Source organism: Heterodontus francisci, chromosome 17, assembly GCF_036365525.1.
Source record: "Heterodontus francisci isolate sHetFra1 chromosome 17, sHetFra1.hap1, whole genome shotgun sequence".
Lineage (NCBI taxonomy): Eukaryota > Metazoa > Chordata > Chondrichthyes > Heterodontiformes > Heterodontidae > Heterodontus > Heterodontus francisci.
The window spans coordinates 35,340,571-35,365,298 of record NC_090387.1 but is presented as its reverse complement, the minus strand read 5'-3'; the positions used below and the strand labels follow the sequence as shown (position 1 = coordinate 35,365,298).

General features: G+C 45.0%; 1 protein-coding gene across 1 annotated transcript in view; it reads right to left on the bottom strand.

Moving 5' to 3' along the window:
• Window positions 1–24,728, bottom strand: part of cpne7 (copine VII) — a 183,743-nt gene that overhangs the window by 87,259 nt on the left and 71,756 nt on the right. The window contains exons 2-3 of the mRNA XM_068049886.1: window positions 17,620–17,802; window positions 1,725–1,799 (exon numbers count right to left, since the gene is read on the bottom strand). Coding sequence (XP_067905987.1) covers window positions 1,725–1,799; window positions 17,620–17,802 — 258 coding nt within the window. The remainder of the gene's footprint in view (window positions 1–1,724; window positions 1,800–17,619; window positions 17,803–24,728) is intronic.

The following is a 24,728-nucleotide window of genomic DNA, read 5'->3' as shown; positions in this document are numbered from 1 at the left end:
GAGGAATAATAGAAACGTAGCTGCAGACAGGACAAGATTAGCAGTTAAATATTTCAGGCAATAGTGTATTTGGAAAAGATAAGAAAGAAGGGGTGGTGGGGTAGCTGTGTTAATCAGAAATAATATAATGACAGCAGCAAGAAAGGAAATAGGTAACAAAGAGGTAAAAACAGTAACAGTATGGGTTGAGATAAAGGATAGGAAGGGATCGGTCACACTATTAGGGATATACTACAGACCACTGGAAATGAATTGCAGGGAGAAGTATGTAGGCAGGTATATGAAATGAGTAAAAACAAAAGTATCATAACCATGGGTGATTTCAACTACCTAAAATAATCTGGCTAGGAGAAGAAGTGAAAGGGGAGAAGGGAATTGAGTTTTACAGTGTGTACGAGTCTTTTTTGGCCCAATATGTATAAAGCCCAACAAGGCTTTACTATACTAGACCTAGGAATGGGAAATTAACCAAAGCAGATAAAAAAGAAAGTGTGAAAGAACATCAAGGGAGTAGAAATCACAACATGATATGGTTTAAGATTATGCTTCAGAGAGATATAAATAGTACAAAGACCAAAGTAATAGTTAAGAGAAAGGCAACTATAGGGAAATGAGGATGGATCAAAGGAAGGAAAACTGGAAACAAAATAATGGTGAAATGTTAGGTCACCAATGAACAATATTTAAAGGAAAAGAGATCAATAGTGTTCATGAGAAATGTTTCACCAAAAATAAGAACAAACTTGCTCAGAATGAGATGTAATGGATAAAGAGGTTGTGGTGTCCTCGGGACTGGAGTGAGGTTTAGCTGGGTTTGGTATAAGGTATGTGAGACAGAGGTTGAGATCGAAGCAGCAGGCTGTTGAACATAAAGGCTTTTTTATTCTGTTTTAGTTTCACTTTCCCTTTGCTAGCATGTGTGTTCTACAGCAGCCTCTAGAGTACACAATGCAATTGCAATTTCAAAACACTACAACCTTACAGAGGTGAGTCTAAAATTCTTTGAATCTGAAGGAAAAGCATACACAAAAGTACATAAACAAAAAAGGAGAGGATGATAAAATGGAATGAGCTCAATAAAGAGGTTAAAAAGGCAAATGAAGAAAAACAGTACCTGACTAAGTTTTCAGGTAACTTTGACAGAAATTTAACAAGTTTTTCAGTAATTTGCCATAATGATTATCAACTGTCTTGTATACATTTCATACACTTCAGCATTTAAAGGGTGACATTGCGCTTTGCAATATTAGTGCACAATTGTTTAAGATATAACATGAAATCCTTTGTCCACTACTTTAACAATGGTGTAAATCTATTTCAAATTAACAAGACACTGCAGGCAAAAGAATTTCATGCAAATGCATTAAGTATTCATCATCTAATATCACAAAGCATGATTTCACCCCATTCATGTTATAACTAGCATTTTCTATATCATTAATATGAATAACCAAACTTTTTCACCCTTACTCACTTTTCTATTCAATGTTTAAAAACACAATGTAACCAAGATGGAGTGCATGTTGCACAACTGTCTTTACCTTTAAGTGGTTATCAATGGTTAGAATAGAGATGATACAATACCCATCCCAGAACTTCTAATACTCAAGTTTAATGGGTGTTGTAAGTTAGAAAAAACTTCTTTTGCATTTTTAATTTTCCACTAAACTATATACTTTTGGAATTATCTGTCATACATCTCAGTCTTAAGTACTATTGCTTACCGTAATTGTAGACTTTCCAGCATATTTTCCATATCTTAGGAACAAAGGCTTCGTCATTTTCTTCTGAGCCACAATCTGTAAGGTATGAAATCATATCATACAAAATTGAACTTGTAGGGAAACCCCAATAAGGCAGGTTTTGGCCGTCCTTAACTAATGGGATAGACTATGTTCTTATAGAGAGTGTTTACTGCAGTTGTTAAGGATAACAATAATTCATCCTGTAAAGCTTGACAAATATTTTCTTCAGTTACTGAGTATTAAAGTTAATTACAGTTCCAACAATCAAGTTGAATAATTAAGGGTATAAACGGTGTACACAGGTTTGAGTTTCATGTCAACTGTTAGATCCCTCATGGAAGAATTGATCTTGCCAGATACTATTGGTGAACACACAATGCAGTTACCTCTGCACAATTGCATGATAGCCACCATTCATTAAACTTAGTAAACTAATTGAAACAGAATGTGACAATCACAGTTTAGCACTTTGACAAGTTGGCCTTGCATGACCTCAGTCTGAGCTTCCACTGCAGCACCCAGACATTGAGTGGCTTCTGTTTGTGCTGAAATGGAAGCTGAGATAACAGCCATCGAACACTGCATCATTGGGTCCACAAATATGGAGTTAGCCACCACCTCCTCACTGGAAAGGATGGACTCCAAGCTCAGTGCAAAGCCTTGTGCCAAGTTGGTGCAAGACACCTCCATATTCCTTTGACAGTGACAAAAGGCTTTCTGACAGACCTGCCAATGGACAAAGCTTTTCATTGTGCATACCCATCAGCCTTCTTCTGTAGTCAGCCCATCAATATCCTCATCGAGTCCTCTACAGCAGAACTTGGGTACGAACTCATCCTCCAGTGAGCTTGCCCACATACTCCCTTGTCCCCTGCCCTGGCTGCAGGCCACTCATGCCTGGTATGTCGCCATGACCAGATCCCACCTCTAAGCTCTCCTATAAACAATGCATGAGTGTGGAAGCGAGTGACGATGTTTCTTCTTCATCGCTGTCTTCCTGCTCTTCCATCTCTTGCTCTTTTGCTTCTGCTTGACCATGCTGCAGCTGTTGGGTATTTGAAAGGATAGGCTGTGGTGAGGGGCAGGGAGAAAGCAAGAGGTGCATGCTTACACCATTAGCAACTTGTAAATCAGAAGAGATTGTGGGATGAGGGAGAAGTGGGATGTGAGAAAGAAGATTACATATGGGGATACCATCATCCTCGATAGTTTCAGCCCTTCCACTGTCCATGACCTCTGTCATGGCTGCTTCAATGATGATGACCACCATCTCCTCCATTGCGGTAAGGACATGCTGCCGGGCCTGTGCCCAGCCAGTTAGCTCCTGCTTCCTCCAGTTATGTGACACCTTGTCTTGCAAGACAGAGGGTAGTGTGTCAGTGATTGTGGTACAATGTGTTTGGCCGATGTGGCTGTCATGGTTGACTAGCTGGCAGTGTGTGCAAGCTGTGAGATGTGGGTATGAAGCTTGCAGCAGTGCTAAATGAATGAGAGTGAGGTGAATATTAGGTACGAGTCCTGATTGATATAGAGCGTTGGTAAGTGAATGATGGGAGTGTGGTGCACTGAACAGTGCATGAAGTGAATGGTACAGTTGGTGAGATATAGCATTTGAAGATATATTCACTACCCTTGACTGTTGTTATATCACTTCAACAGTTTGAGTAATTCACACATCATCACAGGAGATGGCATCAACCAACACGTGAAGCTCAGTTGAGTTGTGTTAGTTGTCTAGTCAGACATGTGTTATCGAGCTCTCTTGTAAACCTATTACTTAATAATAAAGAACCCACTTTTTGATTACCTTTCAACACAAGATTGTTTGGTACCTTATTGCTGAAGAAAGCAATAACACAATATGGTGGCAGCTTGTGGTTTCTGAAGCTTTTCGAGTTCTGGGCACACAGCATCATGGTGTAGTTAAAGATCACAGCATGGAAGCAGCAGTAAAGCAGAGAGGCTCAGCAGCAGCATTCATTGGGGACAATGATTTCTCCCATTGGCACTGTTCAGTTTGACAACCATCCGCTGAATTCAGTTCTCAAAAGTGAGTAAGTACATGAAAGGGGGTTGTTATTTTAATGGTGGGTGGAAAGAAAAGGCAGGAATTGGGTTCAGGAAAAGCAAGCAGATTTGGTTCAGGTCGGGGCTGCAGAGTGGCACCATCATTGCAGCTGTGTGTTTTCCCACCATAACCGCTCCAAGGGCAGAAAGCCTATGCTACAGGCACTAAACACAGGGTGTGGCTGGCGTCCAATGCTGTGCACACAGGAGACCTGCATATTTCTTTCCCTTCAAGGAAAGCCTCAGTAAAAAAAAGAGAGAGTCATTCAAAGGGTCAAGCCAAGGATTCTTGCAAGCCAATAACTTGGCACTATGACTACCAAATACCCATTGGTGAATTGGAAAGCCCTTCTCCATGAATTCCAGCTTTTCAGGTAATACATGAAATTGTATTTCTTGGATCTTACTGTCACTGAGCTGGACAAGCAAGCAATCAAAATTAAAATCGCAATCAGCAACAAGGAGCTGCATTGTATCAACACCTCAGGATCATCTGAAGAGGATCAGAGGAAGCCAGCAAGACTCTGGACTAACCAGAGGGAGACAGCTGGGGGTCTCATCCTGAGCTAATGGCATACAGGCAGCAGCTGAAGCAGACCATCGATCAATTCATAAGCAGATGTCACGACAAAGGAAATGTTTGATTTTTCCGAAGTGGAGTTATCCAAAAGGATCACGGTCAATGCATCTACCCAGATAGAAGTTTGTTCAGAAATAGCCACTTTACAAAGAAAAGGGGTATGATAGAGCATGTCTCCTGAGAGAAGGCAGGAAATTTGAGGCCATTGCTACAAGTAGGCAGTGTATATGAGCACTTGAAACAACGGCCATAGGCAAGGTAACCTGGTCACCTCAGCAAGACAAGATATGTGGCAAGTGCGGACTGGTACACCAACCAAGAAATTGTCCCACTTACATGGACAACTGCAAGGTCTATGGCAAGAAAGGGCACTGATCAAGGCTGTGCAAGAGTCTGGTAAAAGAAAACTGGCCACAAGTCACAGCAGACCACGACCTGACAAGAAAGAAACACCACCTTGAGAGAGGAACAGGGATACATTCAGAAGAGGCCAATCCAGATGCTGAGGTGTCCATGAGATCAACATGGATGTGAGTAATGTAGAGACCACTGATGGTGAGCAATCTTTTCACACAGTAACAATCGCCAGATGGTCTGAGTTACTCAGCAGGAAGCATTCACCACCACTGATATTTGCCCAGAGAAGTCCAGACAGCACAAATTGCGACTCAGGATCAATACAGGGGCAACTACAAATATTTTGCCACTGAGAACACTGAAGAACATGTACCTGGCAAGATGGGAAGCCATGATGCAACCTACATATACAAGACCCACTGTGTACAAAGGTACCCCAATCAAATGTACGGAAACACTAAAGCTAGAATGTAGGTATGGAAACTCTTTGTGGTCACAGCAAACATTCTACATTGTCGATATGAACAGTCCAGCAGTTGCAGGGCTACCGGGAAGTAGCAAGCTTCGAATTGTGACAATCCATGACATCAGCAGTGTGCCAAGAACCGACATCCAAAACAGGTGTGATCCTATTGAATCCATCCAAAACTTACAACAAATGTACCTGGGTTGTTTTGATACAGTGGGAAGTTTCAAAGGAATAGCCACTTTACACCTGAAAGATGAAGCCATTCCTTCTATAGATCCACCAAGGAAACGTAGCGTCCATATTAAGGACAGACTCAAAGCCGAGCTGGATTCTATGGAGAAGCAAGAAATTATCAGGCACATTCAGCAGCACATGGACTGGTACAGTTCTATAACAGCAGTGATTAAAAAAAAAGAGGGCAACGTCAGGGTATTCTTAGACCCTAAAAGGCAGAACCATTTGGCAGAACCAAAGCTACTAAGTATCATCACCTCATTCCATGACAATATGAAAGGCACAATTCAACATGGTGGCTCCTCATCAGAGCCCTTTCCTATCCTGAGTGGTGTGAAACAGGGCTGTGTTCTCGCACCCACACTTTTTGGGATTTTCTTCTCCCTGCTGCTTTCACGTGCGTTCAAATCCTCTGAAGAAGGGATTTTCCTCCACACAAGATCAGGGGGCAGGTTGTTCAACCTTGCCCGTCTAAGAGCGAAGTCCAAAGTACGGAAAGTCCTCATCAGAGAACTCCTCTTTGCTGACGATGCTGCTTTAACATCTCACACTGAAGAATGCCTGCAGAGTCTCATCGACAGGTTTGCGTCTGCCTGCAATGAATTTGGCCTAACCATCAGCCTCAAGAAAACGAACATCATGGGGCAGGATGTCAGAAATGCTCCATCCATCAATATTGGCGACCACGCTCTGGAAGTGGTTCAAGAGTTCACCTACCTAGCCTCAACTATCACCAGTAACCTGTCTCTAGATGCAGAAATCAACAAGCGCATGGGTAAGGCTTCCACTGCTATGTCCAGACTGGCCAAGAGAGTGTGGGAAAATGGCGCACTGACACGGAACACAAAAGTCCGAGTGTATCAGGCCTGTGTCCTCAGTACCTTGCTCTACGGCAGCGAGGCCTGGACAACGTATGCCAGCCAAGAGCGACGTCTCAATTCATTCCATCTTCGCTGCCTTCGGAGAATACTTGGCATCAGGTGGCAGGACTATATCTCCAACACAGAAGTCCTTGAAGCGGCCAACACCCCCAGCTTATACACACTACTGAGTCAGCGGCGCTTGAGATGGCTTGGCCATGTGAGCCGCATGGAAGATGGCAGGATCCCCAAAGACACATTGTACAGCGAGCTCGCCACTGGTATCAGACCCACCGGCCGTCCATGTCTCCGTTATAAAGACGTCTGCAAACGTGACATGAAATCGTGTGACATTGATCACAAGTCGTGGGAGTCAGTTGCCAGCATTCGCCAGAGCTGGCGGGCAGCCATAAAGACAGGGCTAAATTGTGGCGAGTCGAAGAGACTTAGTAGTTGGCAGGAAAAAAGACAGAGGCGCAAGGGGAGAGCCAACTGTGCAACAGCCCCAACAAACAAATTTCTCTGCAGCACCTGTGGAAGAGCCTGTCACTCCAGAATTGGCCTTTATAGCCACTCCAGGCGCTGCTTCACAAACCACTGACCACCTCCAGGCGCGTATCCATTGTCTCTCGAGATAAGGAGGCCCAAAGAAAGAAAGAAAGAAAAGGCAGAACCAGGCATTAAAACGATGTCCTTTTAAAATCCCCACCATGGATTTTGCCCAGCCTGAAATCATTACTTACATAAGGAGTAAAGTGGGAAGCTTTGTGCATATTGAATACATGCTGGATATGATTTTCCCAGCATCTAAGTGTAATTGGAAGATTACTCCTTTAATATTTCCTATCATTCTAATAGTCAGTCAGTGCATGTAACCTGAAATCAGTCAAAGCATCTTCCTGCTTTGGGACAATAGAGTACCTTGCCTGAAATAGATGACAATCAGAATTTCCCATTGGTTAACCATCACACAATGTTTTTGTTGTTGTTGCTATTTTCTAACTGACTCTAAGATCGACTTTCAGAAACCATGTGATCAAAGCAATTAGGGGACTGAAAACTATCATCTCGATTGCATCTGCCTACACCTCCCCCTCCAAGAACTCAAGGAATGATTTTGCATCGTTTACAAACCTGTTTGACATCATAAACCTATATTGGAAATTGGTAACCTCGATGTACAACAGACAACTAATAATAGTACTGCTGTCAGGGATATTACCAAACTCTGGAAACCTGGCCTGAGGATGACTAAACAAGATCTTTCTGTGAGTAATTGTGTAGGCAAGCTCAAGTATTTATAGTTCTGATGAAATAGGAAAGTTCTTTTTCAAGATTTGCGAATCTTAGTGCGGATACTTTTAGGAGCAGAGTCTCTGGTAAGTTTGTTGGTCTGTACAGCACTTTTACAGTGATTTTTTTCCATCAGCCTTACAAGATAGAGCTGGATCTTTCTCCTCAGATCATTGCCTTATTGATTAATCCTGTCAATAAAAATTCCTAACCTAAAAATAGCTAACAACTGCACAATCTTTTTGAACTGTTTAATTGTGCCAATTTTGCCCTCTTCATATAAAGTCAGACAAAGAAATCAAAAAATCAACTTTCTTTCTTTTCACGTATAGCAAGAAATACTCGCATTTAGATAACACATTTCATTGGCCTGAATTATACAAGCCCGCCACCTTTGAATTTGGCGGTCCACCCACACGAGTCACCCATCGCTGAGCCCCTGCTATATTAAGCATGGGGCTCATTAGCATCACGGTGACGCACTGCCCCCCTCATATTATGTGGGGGCTGGAGGCGGGAGGCAGGACATCCGGTGCCGTGATGGATGTCGGCACAGCTGCTGGTCAGCACATCAGCTATGCCTGCACCTACAGAGTATATTGAAGCCATAGCTGCTGGACTGCAGAGTGAGAATCGTCACAGGGAAGAAAAACTTACCTGCATAGAGACAGAGGGCCGTGCCAGGGTGGCTCCATGGTTCAGTGATGCTCCCAGCTCACTCTCCTCCAGGCTGTGTGGACAAGGCGGGAGGTCCTCCTCCCCAGCAATGGCAAAAAGAGGCCCTCTCACCTAACTAAGGCAGCCTGGCTGGAGGTGGCACAGGAGGTCAGTAGCCGTGGGGCCACCCGCCGAGATTGGGTCCCGTGTCGCAAAAGGATGAATGACCTGCTGCAAACTGCAAAAGTAAGTGCAACTTTACCTCAAGGCTACACTCAAACTGGGTGTGCCCACACAGAGTGGCACTGCCATGCTGATGAAAGGAAGGTTGGGCAGGGAGGAAAGACGTGACATGAATGGAGAAATGTATGATAGAACTTACCCATGTCTGCTGCTCAGAGAATGGTACATACATGAGTAGCCCACTCAGTAGTGCACACCGAGCATCCCCACCTTTGTGCCCATCAACCCTCTTGTGATATGTGTCGTGCTGATGAAATGCCATCTGTAATAGCTGCCCCCTTGGTCCTCCAGGCGGAGGGCCCACAATGCCTGTACCGGTGGAGGTGCTGCTGACTTACGACAGCTGAAAAATGCTGTGGAGGTGGCCCTGGAGATACAAACTGACCCACTCATTTGGTGAAGTGGACATTGGGGTCCATGGTGAACATACGTCCGATCAATATAAACACTGATCAACGTGGAATTGCGGTTCTGTGATGCAATGTTGTTGCAATTGTGAAATGTGCTACATCAGGACTGACAGTGTGCTCTTCCCATTCTGTCTTCCAGTCAGACACTCGCAGCCGACCCCAGCCGTGCAGGACCCTTCCCACACCTCGGAGGAACAGTCACCCTCTGAGGAAGCAGTGCCCCAGGACACTAACGCACTTTCCACCAGTGCAGATACAGACACCTCAGTGAGTATCCGTTCAGACTTAGAGTGTGGGTCACAAGCTGGTGAGAGCTCTGCACACGTACCTGAGCAGCTGACTGAGGCTGAGACAGCTGAGGCCCCTAACAGTCGGAGGGCTGAGTGGCCAGGCCCATGCTGAGCCCCAGGCTACTGATGACCCTCTGTTGTCGGTAGCATAGGGCATGCTGGAGGTGATGCAGAAGTCCTGGCACAGCAGGTGGAGATGCCACAGGCCATAGGGAGCGTCAAGCAGACGGTGGGGGAGTCCATCCAGGCCATGACAGCTGCCATGCCCCAGGCATATGAGTACCTGGCATCATTCATTGAGACAGCGGCATCCTCTTGGTGAGCCAGAATCAATTAATATGCACTGACCTGCAATCCCTAACCGCAGCCATGACATCCAAGCAGCAGTGGCAAGGCAAGAGAGGGACCAAGGGCATGGAGACTGTCCTTGCCCCTGCTCCTTCCCGGGAGAGTAGAGGGGTTCAAACGATCCCTGGGTTGGAGGAGGCGCGACATACCTGGGGTCCTCCCTCAGGCTGATAGACGCCATCCCCTCCGCCTCTGCACCAGTGAATCAAATTCCGGTAGCCGCGACATCTGAGCAGATTTCTGCACTGACACAGGAATCCCCCAGCCAGCCGGGGCCCTCCAGGCCTCATCCATGCAGAGGACGACCACTGAAGTCATCCACAGCCAAAGGGAATTCTGATCAGCAGCCTTCCTCCAGTCAGGCTGCAAGCGCAGAGGTTGCACCGAGAAGGGGCACTCGCAAGTGCTCTAAGAAAATACACTGACACTAATGGGAATGCACGGGTGTCACCACTATGTACATAAGTACTGCATTAAATGTTATGAACCAACATGTGTGTGTGTTTTCTAGTATGAATGAAATGTGCCAGGATGTTTCACTCATGTCTCATCCCTTTTCGTCATTGGCCTTTCAGAACTGCCAATGTATGCAATAACATCATTGCCGTGCCGGCATTACTCATGTGTGTCTCCATGGATGCAGTAACATGGACAATGGCTCAGTCTGCTGCTGCCTCTAATGGTTTAGACAAAGATGTTGCAGATGTGGACTGCTGCACAGCAGATGAGTGAGGGTGCTGTGTGGCTTGCAGAGCTCATGATGGTTCCTATGGAGCAGAGACCCTTTGTCTGACAAGCCGCTGCCGTGCATCCCTAGCTCGCTGCTCACCCTGAAAGCGGAGCCTGGGTGCCCTCTGCCCTCCCATGCGGCTTTCCTGTTGTAAGTCCTCAGCATACTTATATTCCGAGTAGGATTCCTGCTGACGTCTCTCCTCATCATGCCAGGCCTGCCCCCCAATGGGTGCATTGTTGTGCAGAACACAGTGAGCAGCAAGGAAAGGAGCTGCCCTTTGCAGCTCATAGTACAGGGCACCACCCAATCTATCCAGGCAGTGGGAACACATTTTCAGCATGCTGACCGCCTGCTCAGTGGTGGCTCTTGTAGCTCCATGGCCGGCTTTGTATCACTCCTCTGCAGCAGTGGTGGGGTGTCTCATTGGTGTCAGGAGCTATATCTGGCAGGGGTATCCCTTGTCTCCAAGAAGCTACCCCTCCATCTGAGCCAGTTCAGTGAACAGCAACGGCAGTGGGGACTGGCGCAGGATGAAGGTGTCATGGCAGCTACCTGGGAAGCGGGCACAGATTTGCATGATGCGTCTTCAGTGATCACATATTAGCTGTACCTAGATTGAGAGGGATCCCTTAATGCTAATGTCTGCAGCTGCTATCCTGGCAGGAGGCCTGATGGCCAAATGAGTGCAGTCTATGACCCCCTTGCACCTTTGGTTATCTGGCAATGGTGCCGAAGCTGATGGCCCTCTGGGCCTGGCTGTTAGGGTCTGTCCTGAAGCAGCCATACTCACTGGCCCTCCAGTGCAGGGCATCAGTGACCTCCCTGATGCAGCAGTGCACTGCTGACTGTGTGATCCCACAAAAGTCTCCGATGACCCTGGAATGATACATAGGTGTAAAGGTTAAGAGCTGCTGTCACTATGAGGGCCACAGGCATAGGATGTCCACCGAAGCCCATGGGCTGCAGGTCATCGTTGAGCAGGGCACAGAGATGTATCACCGCCTCTCTTGATATCCGCAGTCGCCTCTGACACTGGCGCTTTGACGTCTGTTGCTATGTCATGTGGGACCTGTAGATGCACGGCGTTCTATAGTGGCGAGCTCTCCTCGGGAGCTGCTGCTCACAACCGGGGGCCTGTACGTGAGCTGCACCTGCCTGTTAGTTTTGCCTGCAGTGCGTATGGATCCTCAGGAGAAGCGGATCAGACAATATAGGATGGGCCATACCCATCTCCACATGACAAATAAAATTGTATCCTTCACTCTTTTGGAGGTTCCTAATAGGGCAGGCATTGGTGTTGACAGGTACATCAGGTGTTTCCATGCATCAACTATGGTGCATGGCATGACATTGCCTGTCTTAGCTCCCACTAAGAGTGGCACAGCATGACCACATCAAGATTCTACCAACTGCATCAATTGCCCCACCAGCCAGATAATCTTTACACGCCTACCGTTTCTGGCACCCTCCCCACACACAGGGTGACTGGAGTGCCATTGCTCCTTCACACACACAAACAAGCAATGACGCAGAGCGGCCACTATTTACAGAGAGAGGGTATGCAGTACCTCTCTTAATGCCTGCAGAGTTGTGCCCCCAGTAATACCAGCCCCCCTCTTACCTCCCTTCATGCCTGCAGAGTTGAGACCCCGGTATACATAGACTTACCTACACTGTCTCTGATTATTCCTTCTTCTGCTGTCCCGCTGGCTTCTCTCATTCGTGAACAGGATGGCACCTGACAGCCCCCATTCAGCTAAAAATACGGAACTGAAGAGCGATGAGCAGCAGGATGCATAATCAGGCCAGGTAAGTAATGCTTAGCATATTTAAATTGGGGTGCCGCTGCTGAGCGGTGGGGAGGCCACACCAAGTTCCTGCCGCCACCGGTAAAATGCGGTGGGACGTACCTGGCATCGGGCATCATGGCGGGCCTCTCCCCCTAGAATATTCTGGGCTCCCCCCGCCACGATCCCCAACGTCAGAGGGCTAGTAAAATTCAGCCCATCATTATGTTGCTCAGAAACATTTAATCTCGAAACACATTACACAATAAATTATTTCAAAGTGCAGAGATTATAATCTTTGCAAAATTAGTAGCCAGAACCCACAATGTCAATGAATTAAATAACCTGTTAGTCTTTTTCGGGAGACAATGCGAGGACAATGCAGAACTCACTACCAGAAGGGAACTTCAGTACTGCATTGGAGTATCTGGTTAGATTATGTGCTCGTGTTCTAGAGTGGGGTTTGAAACTATAAACTTCTGGCCTGAAAGCAAGAGTGCAATCAGCAGGCCAGGGTGAATAATATAGGTCATTGTTCAAAGTTACACCCAGATAGATGAGATGTGCCAGCTTCTTAGAAGGCACAGGTAGGTCCCACCAGAGGGCCTAGGCCAGGGAACTGTCCAGGACGCCCTGAGACAAGGCAGCTACAAAATCATTTGGTATGGAGTTGGGTCCCCTTACAGAAAAGCAGATATCAAATTTCTGGTCTATTTGGATTGGTAGATATGCGCAATGTGGTCCTACTGGCACAGGCACCACTGGGCTTATCCTATTTAGGTGCCCTCCAGATGACCCAGCGAGGTCAACACTGGAGGCCTCATTGGACGCAATCCTGGTGTAACTGCCCGGATGATGTCCCTTAGTAATTCAGGACTCATAACTCATCTCAAAATTCTGCAACATTTCTGTACTGCTTTGATTGGTCAAACATTGCTGGGTTTACTTAATTTAGGGTAAGGTCAGTCACACTTACAATCAGGAGTACATCATTAATCACATGCACCTCAAACAACAATGCTCACATGAATCACTTAATGGAACACCATGGATCAAATGAAGAATTATATTTGCATAGAATGACCTTACATTTCATGAAACAATGACATAGCTCAGATCTATAATTAACTAGATAATCTTAAATTAATTAACATTATTCAATTTCCACCAAACCAATCTATAGGGAGTAACGTTAATCTAAACCACTTGGCAGGAAAGAAAGTAAGTCTTGCATTTATATAGCACTTTTCACAACCACTAGACATCTCAAAGCGCCAATGAAGTACAGTCACTGTTGTAATGTAAGAAGCACAGCAGCCATTTTGCACACAGCAAACTCCCACAAACAGCATTGAACGGATAATCTGTTTTTGATTGAAGGATAAATATTGGCCACAACACCAGGGATAACTCTGCTGCTCTCCTTTGAAATAGTGCCATGAGATCTTCTACATCCACCCAAACGGGCAGATGGGGCCTTAGTTTAACATCTCATCTGAGAGATGACTCCCTCAGTACAGCGGTGAAGTGTCAGTCTTAATTTTTTGCACGCCGGCCCTGGAGTAGGCCTTGATCCCAGAGCCTTATTATTCAGAGACGAGAGTACTACCAACTGAGCCACAGGTAACACCTGACAGCAAGAAACTGATCTGATTCGATCAGGTACCCGTTCGACACGCCACATGATTTTGCTCGCTGCTGATGTCAGCGCAAAGTAAAATCAGGCAGTATGTAAAACGGGCATACAGATCAGGTCAAATTCCTGCAGGCTGGTTAAATTAAATGATGCCCCCACCCCCTCATCAGCTAAAGAAAACAGCTTTCACCAAAAGTACATAACTGCAGTAAAATGAGCAGCATGACACAGGATTCAAACAATATTATTTAGATAGAAATTCCAACTGGTCCATTGTTCAAAAAAATGCATTAAATAGCACCTCAGAAGGAAGATGCAGGTGTGACTTAACAGAAATCATATTTCATTTCATAAAAGACTCGTTTTAAAATAGCTTTGTGTGAAATCTTGATAGTTGGCCAGCCGTTGGCCACTTCAATTTGTTACTGCCAGCTGGAGACAGTCTGTCTAGGGCAATAGATGTTGTAAAATATGTCCTTTTTATATTCCTTTGTCTCAGTTTGTGTTTCAAATCAGGAGCAGATACATCCATACCTAGCATCTAAGGTCTTTAGTAAATAACGCTCTTTGCCAGTCCATTGATAAGCAGGGGTGAGCAGGTACTCTGTGTATATTTCACGTCAAACTTCACATTACAGAAATACAACAGAAAGTGCTGGAAATACTCAGCAGGTCAGGCCGCATCTGTGGAGAGAGGAACAGAGTTAACGTTTCAGGTCTGTGATCTTTCTGATGAACTGTTCTGATGAAAGGTCACAGACCTGAAACGTTAACTCTGTTCCTCTCTCCACAGATGCGGCTTGACCTGCTAAGTATTTCCAGCACTTTCTGTTTGTATTTCAGATTTCCAGCATCTGCAGTATTTTGCTTTTATTCACATTACAGACTCTGGTTCAGATGACGTATTATCACAGAGATACTCAAGGACTCTGAGGTGCTCTAAATTATCTTGGAACATGATCTGTAAGTTTAAGTAAAGTTTTAAAACCTGTTCTTTTTGTTCTACTAATTTTACCTAATAAAATAAATAGGTTAATATGTTTGATTAGTACACAAAAGAATTTTACACAAGTGTGTTAAGTGGTACACGTTTTTAGGTAATAAATTCTGGGTAAAATTTTCAATCCTGTTTTCACACCATTATTAGCTGTTTGTAACCTCCCAATTCAGAATTGTAGCTTGGCAAAGCAGAGGTACAGATCTCACTCGATGTAGTGGGCTGAATTTTGTGCCCACAGCCGGAGTTCCTGCCGCATTTTTCAGCACTCGGGCAATTAACTGCCTGGTGCCAGGGCTCCCATTCCTTTAAAAGACAGGAGACCGCCTCCAAGAGCTGACGGCTAATCGGAGGGCCAGCAGCTCTTCAGTCTCGCTAGCACCACTGGGAGCAGTGGCCACTGCTGGGACTGCAGCAGGCCTTGACCAGCCAGAATGGAGGAGGCCCCGGACTGAAGATACGTTTGTGGGGCTTATCAGGGCCAGTCAGGCAGGCGCCGGTGGGGAGGGGCAGGGTGGGCGTGAGGGTGGCAATGGATTTTCTAGGGGGTGGCCCTTGCTGCTGGGGGGCACGCCAAGAGCCACAGGTGCCCGATCAGGAGGCTCCCCACCACCACCAAGCCCGCAAGGAGGCTGCCAGTTTTTAGTGGGTGGCCTCCCCACGTGGTGGAGAGCTATCCCGCCACTGGAACAGGCCCTTAAGTGGCCCTTAATTGACCATTTAAGGGTCTCAATTGGCCTGTGGATGGGAAGGCCACCTTTGACCTTCCCACCTTTGGTTAAATTCCATGACATTGGCATGGTGATGGGCAACCCCCACGCCCATCCCCCCCCCCCACCCCCGCCCCCCCCCCCCCCCCCACCCCCAAAACCTTAGAGGGTGAGACTGGGGAATTAATAATGGGAAACGAGGAAATGGCAGAGGCTTTGAACAAGTATTTTGTATCCATCTTCACAATGAAGACACAAAAGGCAGCCAAAGAATAGTAGAAAATCAGAAGGCAAAAGGGAGGGAGGAACTTAAAACAATCACTATCCCTAGAGAAAAAGCAATGGGAATACTAATGGGATTAAAGGCTGACAAATCCTCTGGAGCTGATAGCCTGCATCCAAGAGTGTTAAAGGAAGGGGTGGTAGTGAATGCATTGGTTGTAAACTTGCAAAATTCCCTAGATTCTGGAAAACCGCAAATGTAACACCTTTGCTCAAGAAAGGAGGGAGAGAGATAACGGGAAACTATAGGCCAGTTAGCCATCATTGGGAAAATGCTAGAATCCATTATTAAAGAGGTAGTAGCAGGACATCTAGAAAATCACAATACAATGAGGCAGAGTCAGCATGGTTTTGTGAAAGGAAAATAGTGTTTGATAAATTTATTCGAGTTCTTTGAGGATGTAACAAGAAGGGTGAATAAAGGGGAACCAGTAGATGTAGTGTATTTGGATTTCCAAAAGGCAGTCAATAAGGTGCCACATAAAAGGTTACGACACAAGATAAGAACTCATGGTGTTGCGGGTGTTATATTAGCATGGATAGAGGTCCGGCTGAGTAACAGGAAACAGAGGGTCAGGATAAATGGGTCATTTTCAGGATGGCAAACTGTAACTAGTGGTGTGCCACAGGGATCAGTTTTGGGGCCTCAACTATTTATGATCTATATTAATGACTTGGATGAAGGGACCGACTGTATTATAGCCAAATTTTCTGGTGATACGAAGATGGGTGGGAAAGCAAGTTGTGAGGATACAAAGAGTTTGCAAAGGGATATACATAGGTTGAGTGAGTGGGCAAAAATTTGGCAGATAGAGTATAATGTGGGAAAATGTGAGGCTGCACACTTTGGCAGGAAGAATAGAAAAGCAGAATATTATTTACATGGAGAGAGACTGCAGAATGCTGTGGTACAGAGGGACCTGGGTGTCCTTGTACATGAATCACAAAAAGTCAGCATGCAGTTACAGCAAGTAATTAGGAAGGCAAAGGGAATGTTGGCCTTTATTGCAAGGGGGATGGAGTATAAAAGTAGGGAAGTCTTGCTATAACTGTACAGGGCATTGATGAGATTGCACCTAAAGTACTGTGTACAGTTTTGGTCATCTTATTTAAGGAGGGACATACTTGCATTGGAAGCAGTTCAGAGAAGGTTCACTAGGCTGATTCCTGGGATGAGGGGTTTATCTTACGAGGAAAGGTTGAGCAGGTTTGGGCCTATACTCATTGGAGTTCAGAGGATTGAGACTTGATCTTATTGAAACATATAAGCTTCTGAGGGGGTTCGACAGGGTAGATGCTGAGAGGATGTTTCCCCTTGTGGGGGAATCTAGAACTAAGGAGCACTGTTTCAAATTAAGAGGTCTCCCATTTAAGACAGAGACTGTCCCATTGACTATATTGAAGGGCAAGTTAGACAGATTTTTGACTGACAAGGGAATCAAGGGTTATGGGGGCAGGCAGGAAAGTGGAGTTAAGGCCACAATCAGATCAGCCATGATCTTATCGAATGGCCTACTCCTGCTCCTATTTCTTATGTTCCCCCACCCCAAGCCCGTCCTGAGTGGGCTGGTAAAATTCAGTATTAAAGCATGGAAGGCATTAGTGCAGATGTGACCTGTGTCTTTTTCATTGGTAGCTGAGTGCATGGCAGCATGTGTACCTTATCTTTGCTTTGGCAGCAGACTATAAAAAACAAATATTATCAGGATCTTAGACCTTATTTTTAATTATTAAATACATTATTATACTTTGTATCTTTGCAATACTGTAGTTACCAGAAATATTTACAGCCTTGACCCATTCATTGTCTCCTTACTGCAAATGCTAATTTATGTGATAGGGAAAGAATGAATTAAAATATCAAAGCAGCCTTGTAAAAATCAGAGTTGTGAAGGAAATTCTGTTTTATTTTAGCATTTACCTGTCCCAGGGTGCACTCCACCCCACCCAGAAAGTCATCATCACGAGTACCAATACTGCAGTGGCCATGGATGTCATATACTTCAAATCGAAGCTTCTGAACCTCCTCAAAGTAATAATCCACATTGAAAACTTTGGAAAAGACTGGATGCAAGTTACTCTTTATAACTTCAGTCCGGTCAACCTGTAAAGGAGAACAGATTTTATAGAATTATAGATTGACTGTTCAGAATACCAGATGTATCAAGTCCTAATGTTCATCCTTTTTAAAAAATTTGTTCTTGGGATATGAGCATTACTGGCAAGGCCAGCATTTATTACCCATTCCTAATTGCCCTTAAGAAGGGGGTGGTGAGCCAACTTCTTGAACTGTGCAGTGTAGTTATAATGTGGCTTGTTACACCATTTCAGAGGGTAGTTAAAAGTCAACCACATTGCTGTAGGTCTGGAGTCATATGTAGGCCAGACCAGCTGAGGATGGTAGATTTCCTCCCCTGAAGGGCATTAGTGAACCAGATAGGCTGTTTACAACAATCCAGTAGTTTCATAATCATGAATAATGAGTAGCATTTTAATTCCAGATTTATTAATTAAATTTAAATTCTCCAGTTGCTGTGCAAGGATTTGAACTCATGTCTCCAGAGCATTTGTTCAGGCCTCTATATTACGACTCCAGTAACATTACTGCTTTGCTACTGTCCCCTAATGCCAGGTAATCTGCTTTTATTTTTACAATACATGGTAGCATAAAAATTCTAGACATTACCGTTCAGAATTTCACACAGCAGGACATGACTTCAGTGAGGAGGAAGGAACAGAGTAGCTCTGACATTTTAAGCAATAAAAAAGCTAACCAGTTTCTAATGGATAATATTTAAAACATAGCAACAGGTCCCAGAGTCGTAACAGTTACTCCCTGGGGCTTTAACAGGATCTTAATAAAATTATCAGACCAAAACCTCTGTGATCTGCAATTGAATTTCAAGGATCCTAATAAATGCAGCTAGAATCAGGAAAAGGCGATGTTTATTTATTTTTATTTATTTAGAGATACAGCACTGAAACAGGCCCTTCGGCCCACCGAGTCTGTGCCGACCAACAACCACCCATTTATACTAACCCTACACTACCCCATATTTTCTACCACATCCCCACCATTCTCCTACCTACACTAGGGGCAATTTATAATGGCCAATTTACCGATCAACCTGCAAGTCTTTTAGAGGTGGAAGGAAACCGGAGCACCCGGCGGAAACCCACGCAGATACAGGGAGAACTTGCAAACTCCGCACAGGCAGTACCCAGAATCGAACCCGGGTCGCTGGAGCTGTGAGGCTAACCACTGCGCCACTGTGCCGCAGAGCTAAGCAGCAAAATGAAGAATCAGTTTAAAACAATCATATCTACACATATCATTCCCTTCAATTCTGAGCCAAAGAGCTTGGAACCATCAAAGATTGCATTTTCATCTCAAGCTCCTAGTTTAATTGATTCATACCAGTCTTTACTTGCAAAATTTATACAACCTTATAATGCTGAAAAGGTCTTTTTACTTTTATTAGTTTTTGATCAAAGTGGAGAAGGTTGGTTTTGGAGTTAAGATAACATGATTTCACTTTTTTCATTTGCTGTCAATATTCAGCAGTCTTAGATCAAATATTACAGGGACTAGATGCATGGTGATTCTTTTCTGGTAATGCCCCATAATCATACCATGGCTCCCAATCTGTAGAACACCCACTCCTGTACCACTGTACCACAGCAACATGTCCCTTTCTCAAACCAACTACTCTCGTGGCCTCTTTGAATGAGAATGCCTGTTGACTGCTAGTTAGACGCAAATTATAGGCTGTTTGCTGTTGTGAATGTATTCTTCCAAGAAATTGGCTGAGAATTGACATCACCTGGAATACTTACAGTTAAGAATGACAAGAGATCCCATCAATTTTCTGCTGATTAAGCTCCAGATATATAATGGATCTTTCATCTGCTGCAGCAACCCCATCACAAAATGATAGGTTTAAATCCCAGGTCTTCATAGCCTGACTTATAATGTGTTTGATCATTCTGGCCAAGTAGCTAGAGTGCAACATTTTGAGCCTGAGACTGTTAAAGCTTGAATGAAGGAAATGCATACTTTTCCCATCATTAAGTACATATTCTGTTTACAAATACTTGAAGCAGGCACAACAGCATCAACGGAGCATACGCTGGTCAATCTGAATGGACTGCAGAATATGTGGTAGTAATCTGAGAGGGCATGCTATAGAGAGAAGATATAATGCCATATAGAGACTTTGGAAGGGCTTATGGACAATGTTCTATAAAATTAATCAATAATGGTCTTGAAGCATTTCTGTTTGATTACAATTTATATTTTCTGAGACATCACTACATACTTAGTACATTCACTATTTTGTATCTTATCAATGATTGTCTTGTATATCAGAAACCGAATAGCTCTTTCTACCTCAGGTGCTTCAAATTGTGTTCCAAATTTGCAATACAAAGTCTAAGAAAAGGATTGAAACCAGATGGACCACCCAGCATTAACCTAGGCACCGGAAACGACAACAGCAAACCCAGCCCTGTCGACCCTGCAAAGTCCTCCTTACTAACATCTGGGGACTTGTGCCAAAGTTGGGAGAGGGGTCCCACAGACTATTCAAGCAACAGCCTGACACAGTCATACTCACAGAATCATACCTGACAGACAATGTCCCAGACACCACTATCACCATCCCTGGGTATGTCCTGTCCCACAGGCGCTTACCCATTGTCTCTCGAGATAAGGAGGCCAAAGAAAGAAAGAAAGTGTACTGACAGGACAGACCCAGCAGAGGTGGTGGCACAGTGGTATACAGTAGGGAGGGAGTTGCCCTGGGAGTCCTCAACATTGACTCCAGACCACACGAGGTCTAATGGCATCAGGTCAAACATGGGCAAGGAAACCTCCTGCTGATTACCACCTACTGCCCGCCCCCCCCCCCCCACTCAGCTGATGAATCAGTACTTCTCCATGTTGAACATCAATTGGAAGAAGCACTGAGGGTGGCAAGGGCACAAAATATGGGGGATTTCGATGTCCACCACCAAGAGTGGCTCAGTAGCACCACTAATCACCGAGCTGGCCATGTCCTAAAGGACATAACTGCAAGACTGGGTCTGCGGCAGGTGGTGAGGGAACCAACAAGAGGGAAAAACCTACTTGACCTCGTCCTCTCCAATCTATCTGTCACAGATGCATCTGTCCATGACAGTATTGGTATGAGTGGCCACCACATAGTCCTTCTGGAGATGAAATCCTGTCTTCACACTGAGGGTACTCACTACCACTGTGCTAAATGAGATAGATTTCGAACAGATCTAGCAACTCAAAACTGGGCATCCATGAGGCGCTGTGGGCGATGAGCAGCAGCAGAATGGTTTTCAAGCACAATCTGTAACCTCATGGCCCAGCATATCCCCCGCTTCACCAGTACCATCAAGCCAGGAGACAACCCTGGTTCAATGAAGAATACAAGAGGGCAGGCCAGGAGCAGCACCAGGAAACCTAAAAATTAGGTATCAGCCTGGCAAAGCTACAACACAGGACCACTTGCATATCAAACAGCAGAAGCAGCATGCAATAGACAGAGCTAAGTGATCCCACAACCAACCAATCAGATTTAAGCTCTGCAGTCCTGCCACAGCCAGTGGTGAATGATGGTGGACAATTAAACAACTGACAGGAAGAGGAGGCTCCACAAATATCCTCATCCTCAATGATGAGAGAGCCCAGCACATCACTGAAAAAGACAAGACTGACGCATTTGCATCCATCTTCAGCCAGACGTGCCGAGTGGATGATCTGCCTCAGCCTTCTCCTGAGATCCCCAGCATCACAGATGCCAGTCTTCAGCCAATCTGATTTACTCAACATTCCGGTAATAGTACTGAAGACTTGTGCTCCAGAACTAGCCATGACCCTAGCCAAACTGTTCCAGTACAGCAACAACACTGGCATCTACCCGGCAATGTGGAAAATTGCCCAGGTATGTCCTGTGCACAAAAAGCAGGACTAATCCAAGCCAGCCAATTACTTCCCTATCAGTCTACTCCTGATCATCAGCAAAGTGATGAAAGGGGTCATCGACAGTGCTATCAAGTGGTACTTGCTCAGCAATAACCTGCTTAGTGACGCTCAGTTTGGGTTCCGCCAGGGCAACTCAGTTCCTGACTACAACCTTGGTCCAAACATGGACAAACGAGATGAACTCCAGAGGTGAGGTGAGAGTGACTGCCCTTGATATCAAGGCTGCATTTGACCAATTTTGGCATCAAGGAACCCTAGCAAAACTGGAGTCAATGGGAATCAGGAGGAAAGCTCTCCACTGGTTGGAGTCCTACCTAGCACAAAAGAAGATGGTTGTGGTAATTGGAGGTCAATCATCTCAGTCCCAGGACATCACTGCAGGAGTTCCTCAGAGTAGTGTTCTAGGCCCAACCATCTTCAGCTGCTTCATCAATGACATTCCCTCCATCATAAGGTCAGAAGTGGGGATGTTCAGTGATGATTGCACAATGTTCAGCACCATTTGCGACTCCTCAGGTACTGAAGCAGCCCATGTTCATATGCAGCAAGACCTGGACAACATCCTGGCTTGGACTGATAAGTGGCAAGTAACATTCGCGCCACACAAGTGCCAGGCGATGACCATCTCAAACAAGAGAGAATCTAACCATTTCCCCTTGACATTCAATGGCATTACCATCACTGAATCCCCCACTATCAACATTCTGGGGGTCAGCATTGACCAGAAACTTAACTGGACCAGCCACATAAATTCTGTCGCTACAAGAGCAGGTCAGAGGCTGGGAATTCTGTGGTGAGTAACTCACCTCCTGTCTCCCCAAAGCCTGTCCACCATCTACAAGGCACAAGTCAGGAGTGTGATGGAATACTTTCCACTTGCCTGGATGGGTGCAGCTCCAACAACACTCAAGAAGCTCGATGCCATCCAGGATAAAACAGGCCACTTGATTGGCACCACATCCACAAACATTCACTCCCTCCACCACCAATGCACAGTGGCAGCAGTGTCTACCATCTACAAGATGCACTGCAACAACTCACGAAGGCTCCTTCGACAGCACCTTCCAAACCTGCTACCCCTACCACCTAGAAGGTCAAGGGCAGCAGATGCATGGGAACATCACCACCTGCAACTTCCCCTCCAAGTCACACACCATCCTGACTTGGAAGTATATCGCCGTTCCAAATTCCTGGAACTCCCTGCCTAACAGCACTGTGGGTGTACCTACATCCCAAGGACTGGCAGTTCACTACCACCTTCTCAAGGGCAATTAGGAATGGGTAATAAATGCTGGCCTAGCCAGTGACATCCACATTCCCCAAACAAATAAAAAATATATATTTGGGTTTATAAAATAGGATCCCCCTCAATTTTTTATACACGTTTTCTCTCTCACCAATTTTCTTGCTTTCTTGAAGGAATTTGACACCTTGCTGGCATGCATTCCATCCCATACCTCACCCAAGCAGCCATTATTATGCTTGACTTTTGCCATTGTGTGTACACAGGATAATCAACTACAAGAACTATCACAATTAAATCCAAATTGGGACTAGTTGGATAGTGTTGTGAGAAGACCTGAAGAGTGGACCACCTTAAGAAGCTGTATGTGAAGGGCACCGGAGGAAGTGATGCCACAGCACACATGACCAGAGAGTTATGGGTTTAGCCTAACAAAGTGAGATGTGTTTCGATGTGGCTTGTGCAGTAACTGTTTTTGTACATATATGTACATGTTCGAGTTTCAAATGTAACAAAAACTGATGTTTTCTTTGGATATTACTTCTAGTCCTGTGAGTGTTACAATAGCTCACATATCAAATGAACAGGTAATACTATATGGTGGCAGTAGTAGGATATATTTTTCTGAAGACCACCAAAAATTACATTGTGGCAATGTTTAATTTTTCTGAAGAACACACTAAGAGAGAACAAAGAACCGTTGGTTACTTACGAGGAGTGCATCTGGCAGAAGACCCCACAACAGTGCAGCAAGCTAGGCTACAGCCAGGCCCACTGGAGGTGTTGAAACTCTGTGAGTACAGTAGACAATTTGTTAGGGGATCAGAGCTTTCAACTGCTCTGGCAATTGAAAATTTGAAAAGCAACAGCTAACGCCATTACTGTTTTAGCTTTCCCAGTTTATTTGCTTTGTGAGTGGAGCCTAAGCGGAAAAGTGAGGGAAGAACTCAACAGCACCATTGGAGGTCCACAGCATAGTGAGAAAACCTGTTTGTGGCAACTGCCAGTACTGCAAGCTGTAGATGGCTGTAGAAATAAAATCTTAGTTTAAAAATAGCTCACAGTTAAAAACAAATGAGCTATGCAAACAGAAAGCAGCTATGGTGTCTCACTCTTAAAGGGGCAGGCCTGCGGAAAACAAATCTGTCTAAACAAGTAAAAAGAAGCCTTGAAAAAATCCTATATTTATTTTTAAAAAGCAGGATCATTAAGACACAGTGTCTGAATTTAAACTGTTTTGACAGCGAATGGAGCTGTGCTTCCTGGATCAAGAAGTGAGCGAACCAGAGAAGAAGCTCTCAAAATCAAGATCGCACTTGCAAAGCTGGTGGCATGTGATGACATTGGGAAAGGCAGTGCAGAAGGATGAGCTCAGATACTGCACACAGGAATGGTAGCAGGTCACATGCAGAGAGAACGTCTGCAAGACAGGATGGCAAAAACAACAAAAGGAATGCCAACACACAAGAGCCCAAGCAGGTCAGCAATGAGACAGATTGCCAGGAGGATACAGATGCAGAATACACTCATGTGAACAGTGAGCAAACACTTCACATAGTTATTTTGATCAACATGTCAATGTTATCACGCAATCTGAGGCATTCACCATGATCGGGATTATATGTCTGCAGAAGATTGGCAAGCATAAGCTTGCCATAAGCATAAGCATTAGAGTGAAAATCGACACTGGAGCAAGTGCAAATATTCTGCCCATCACTATACTGAAGGACATGTACCTAAAGAAATGGGAATCTATGGTACATCCCACTATGCCTAGGCTGACTGCCTACAA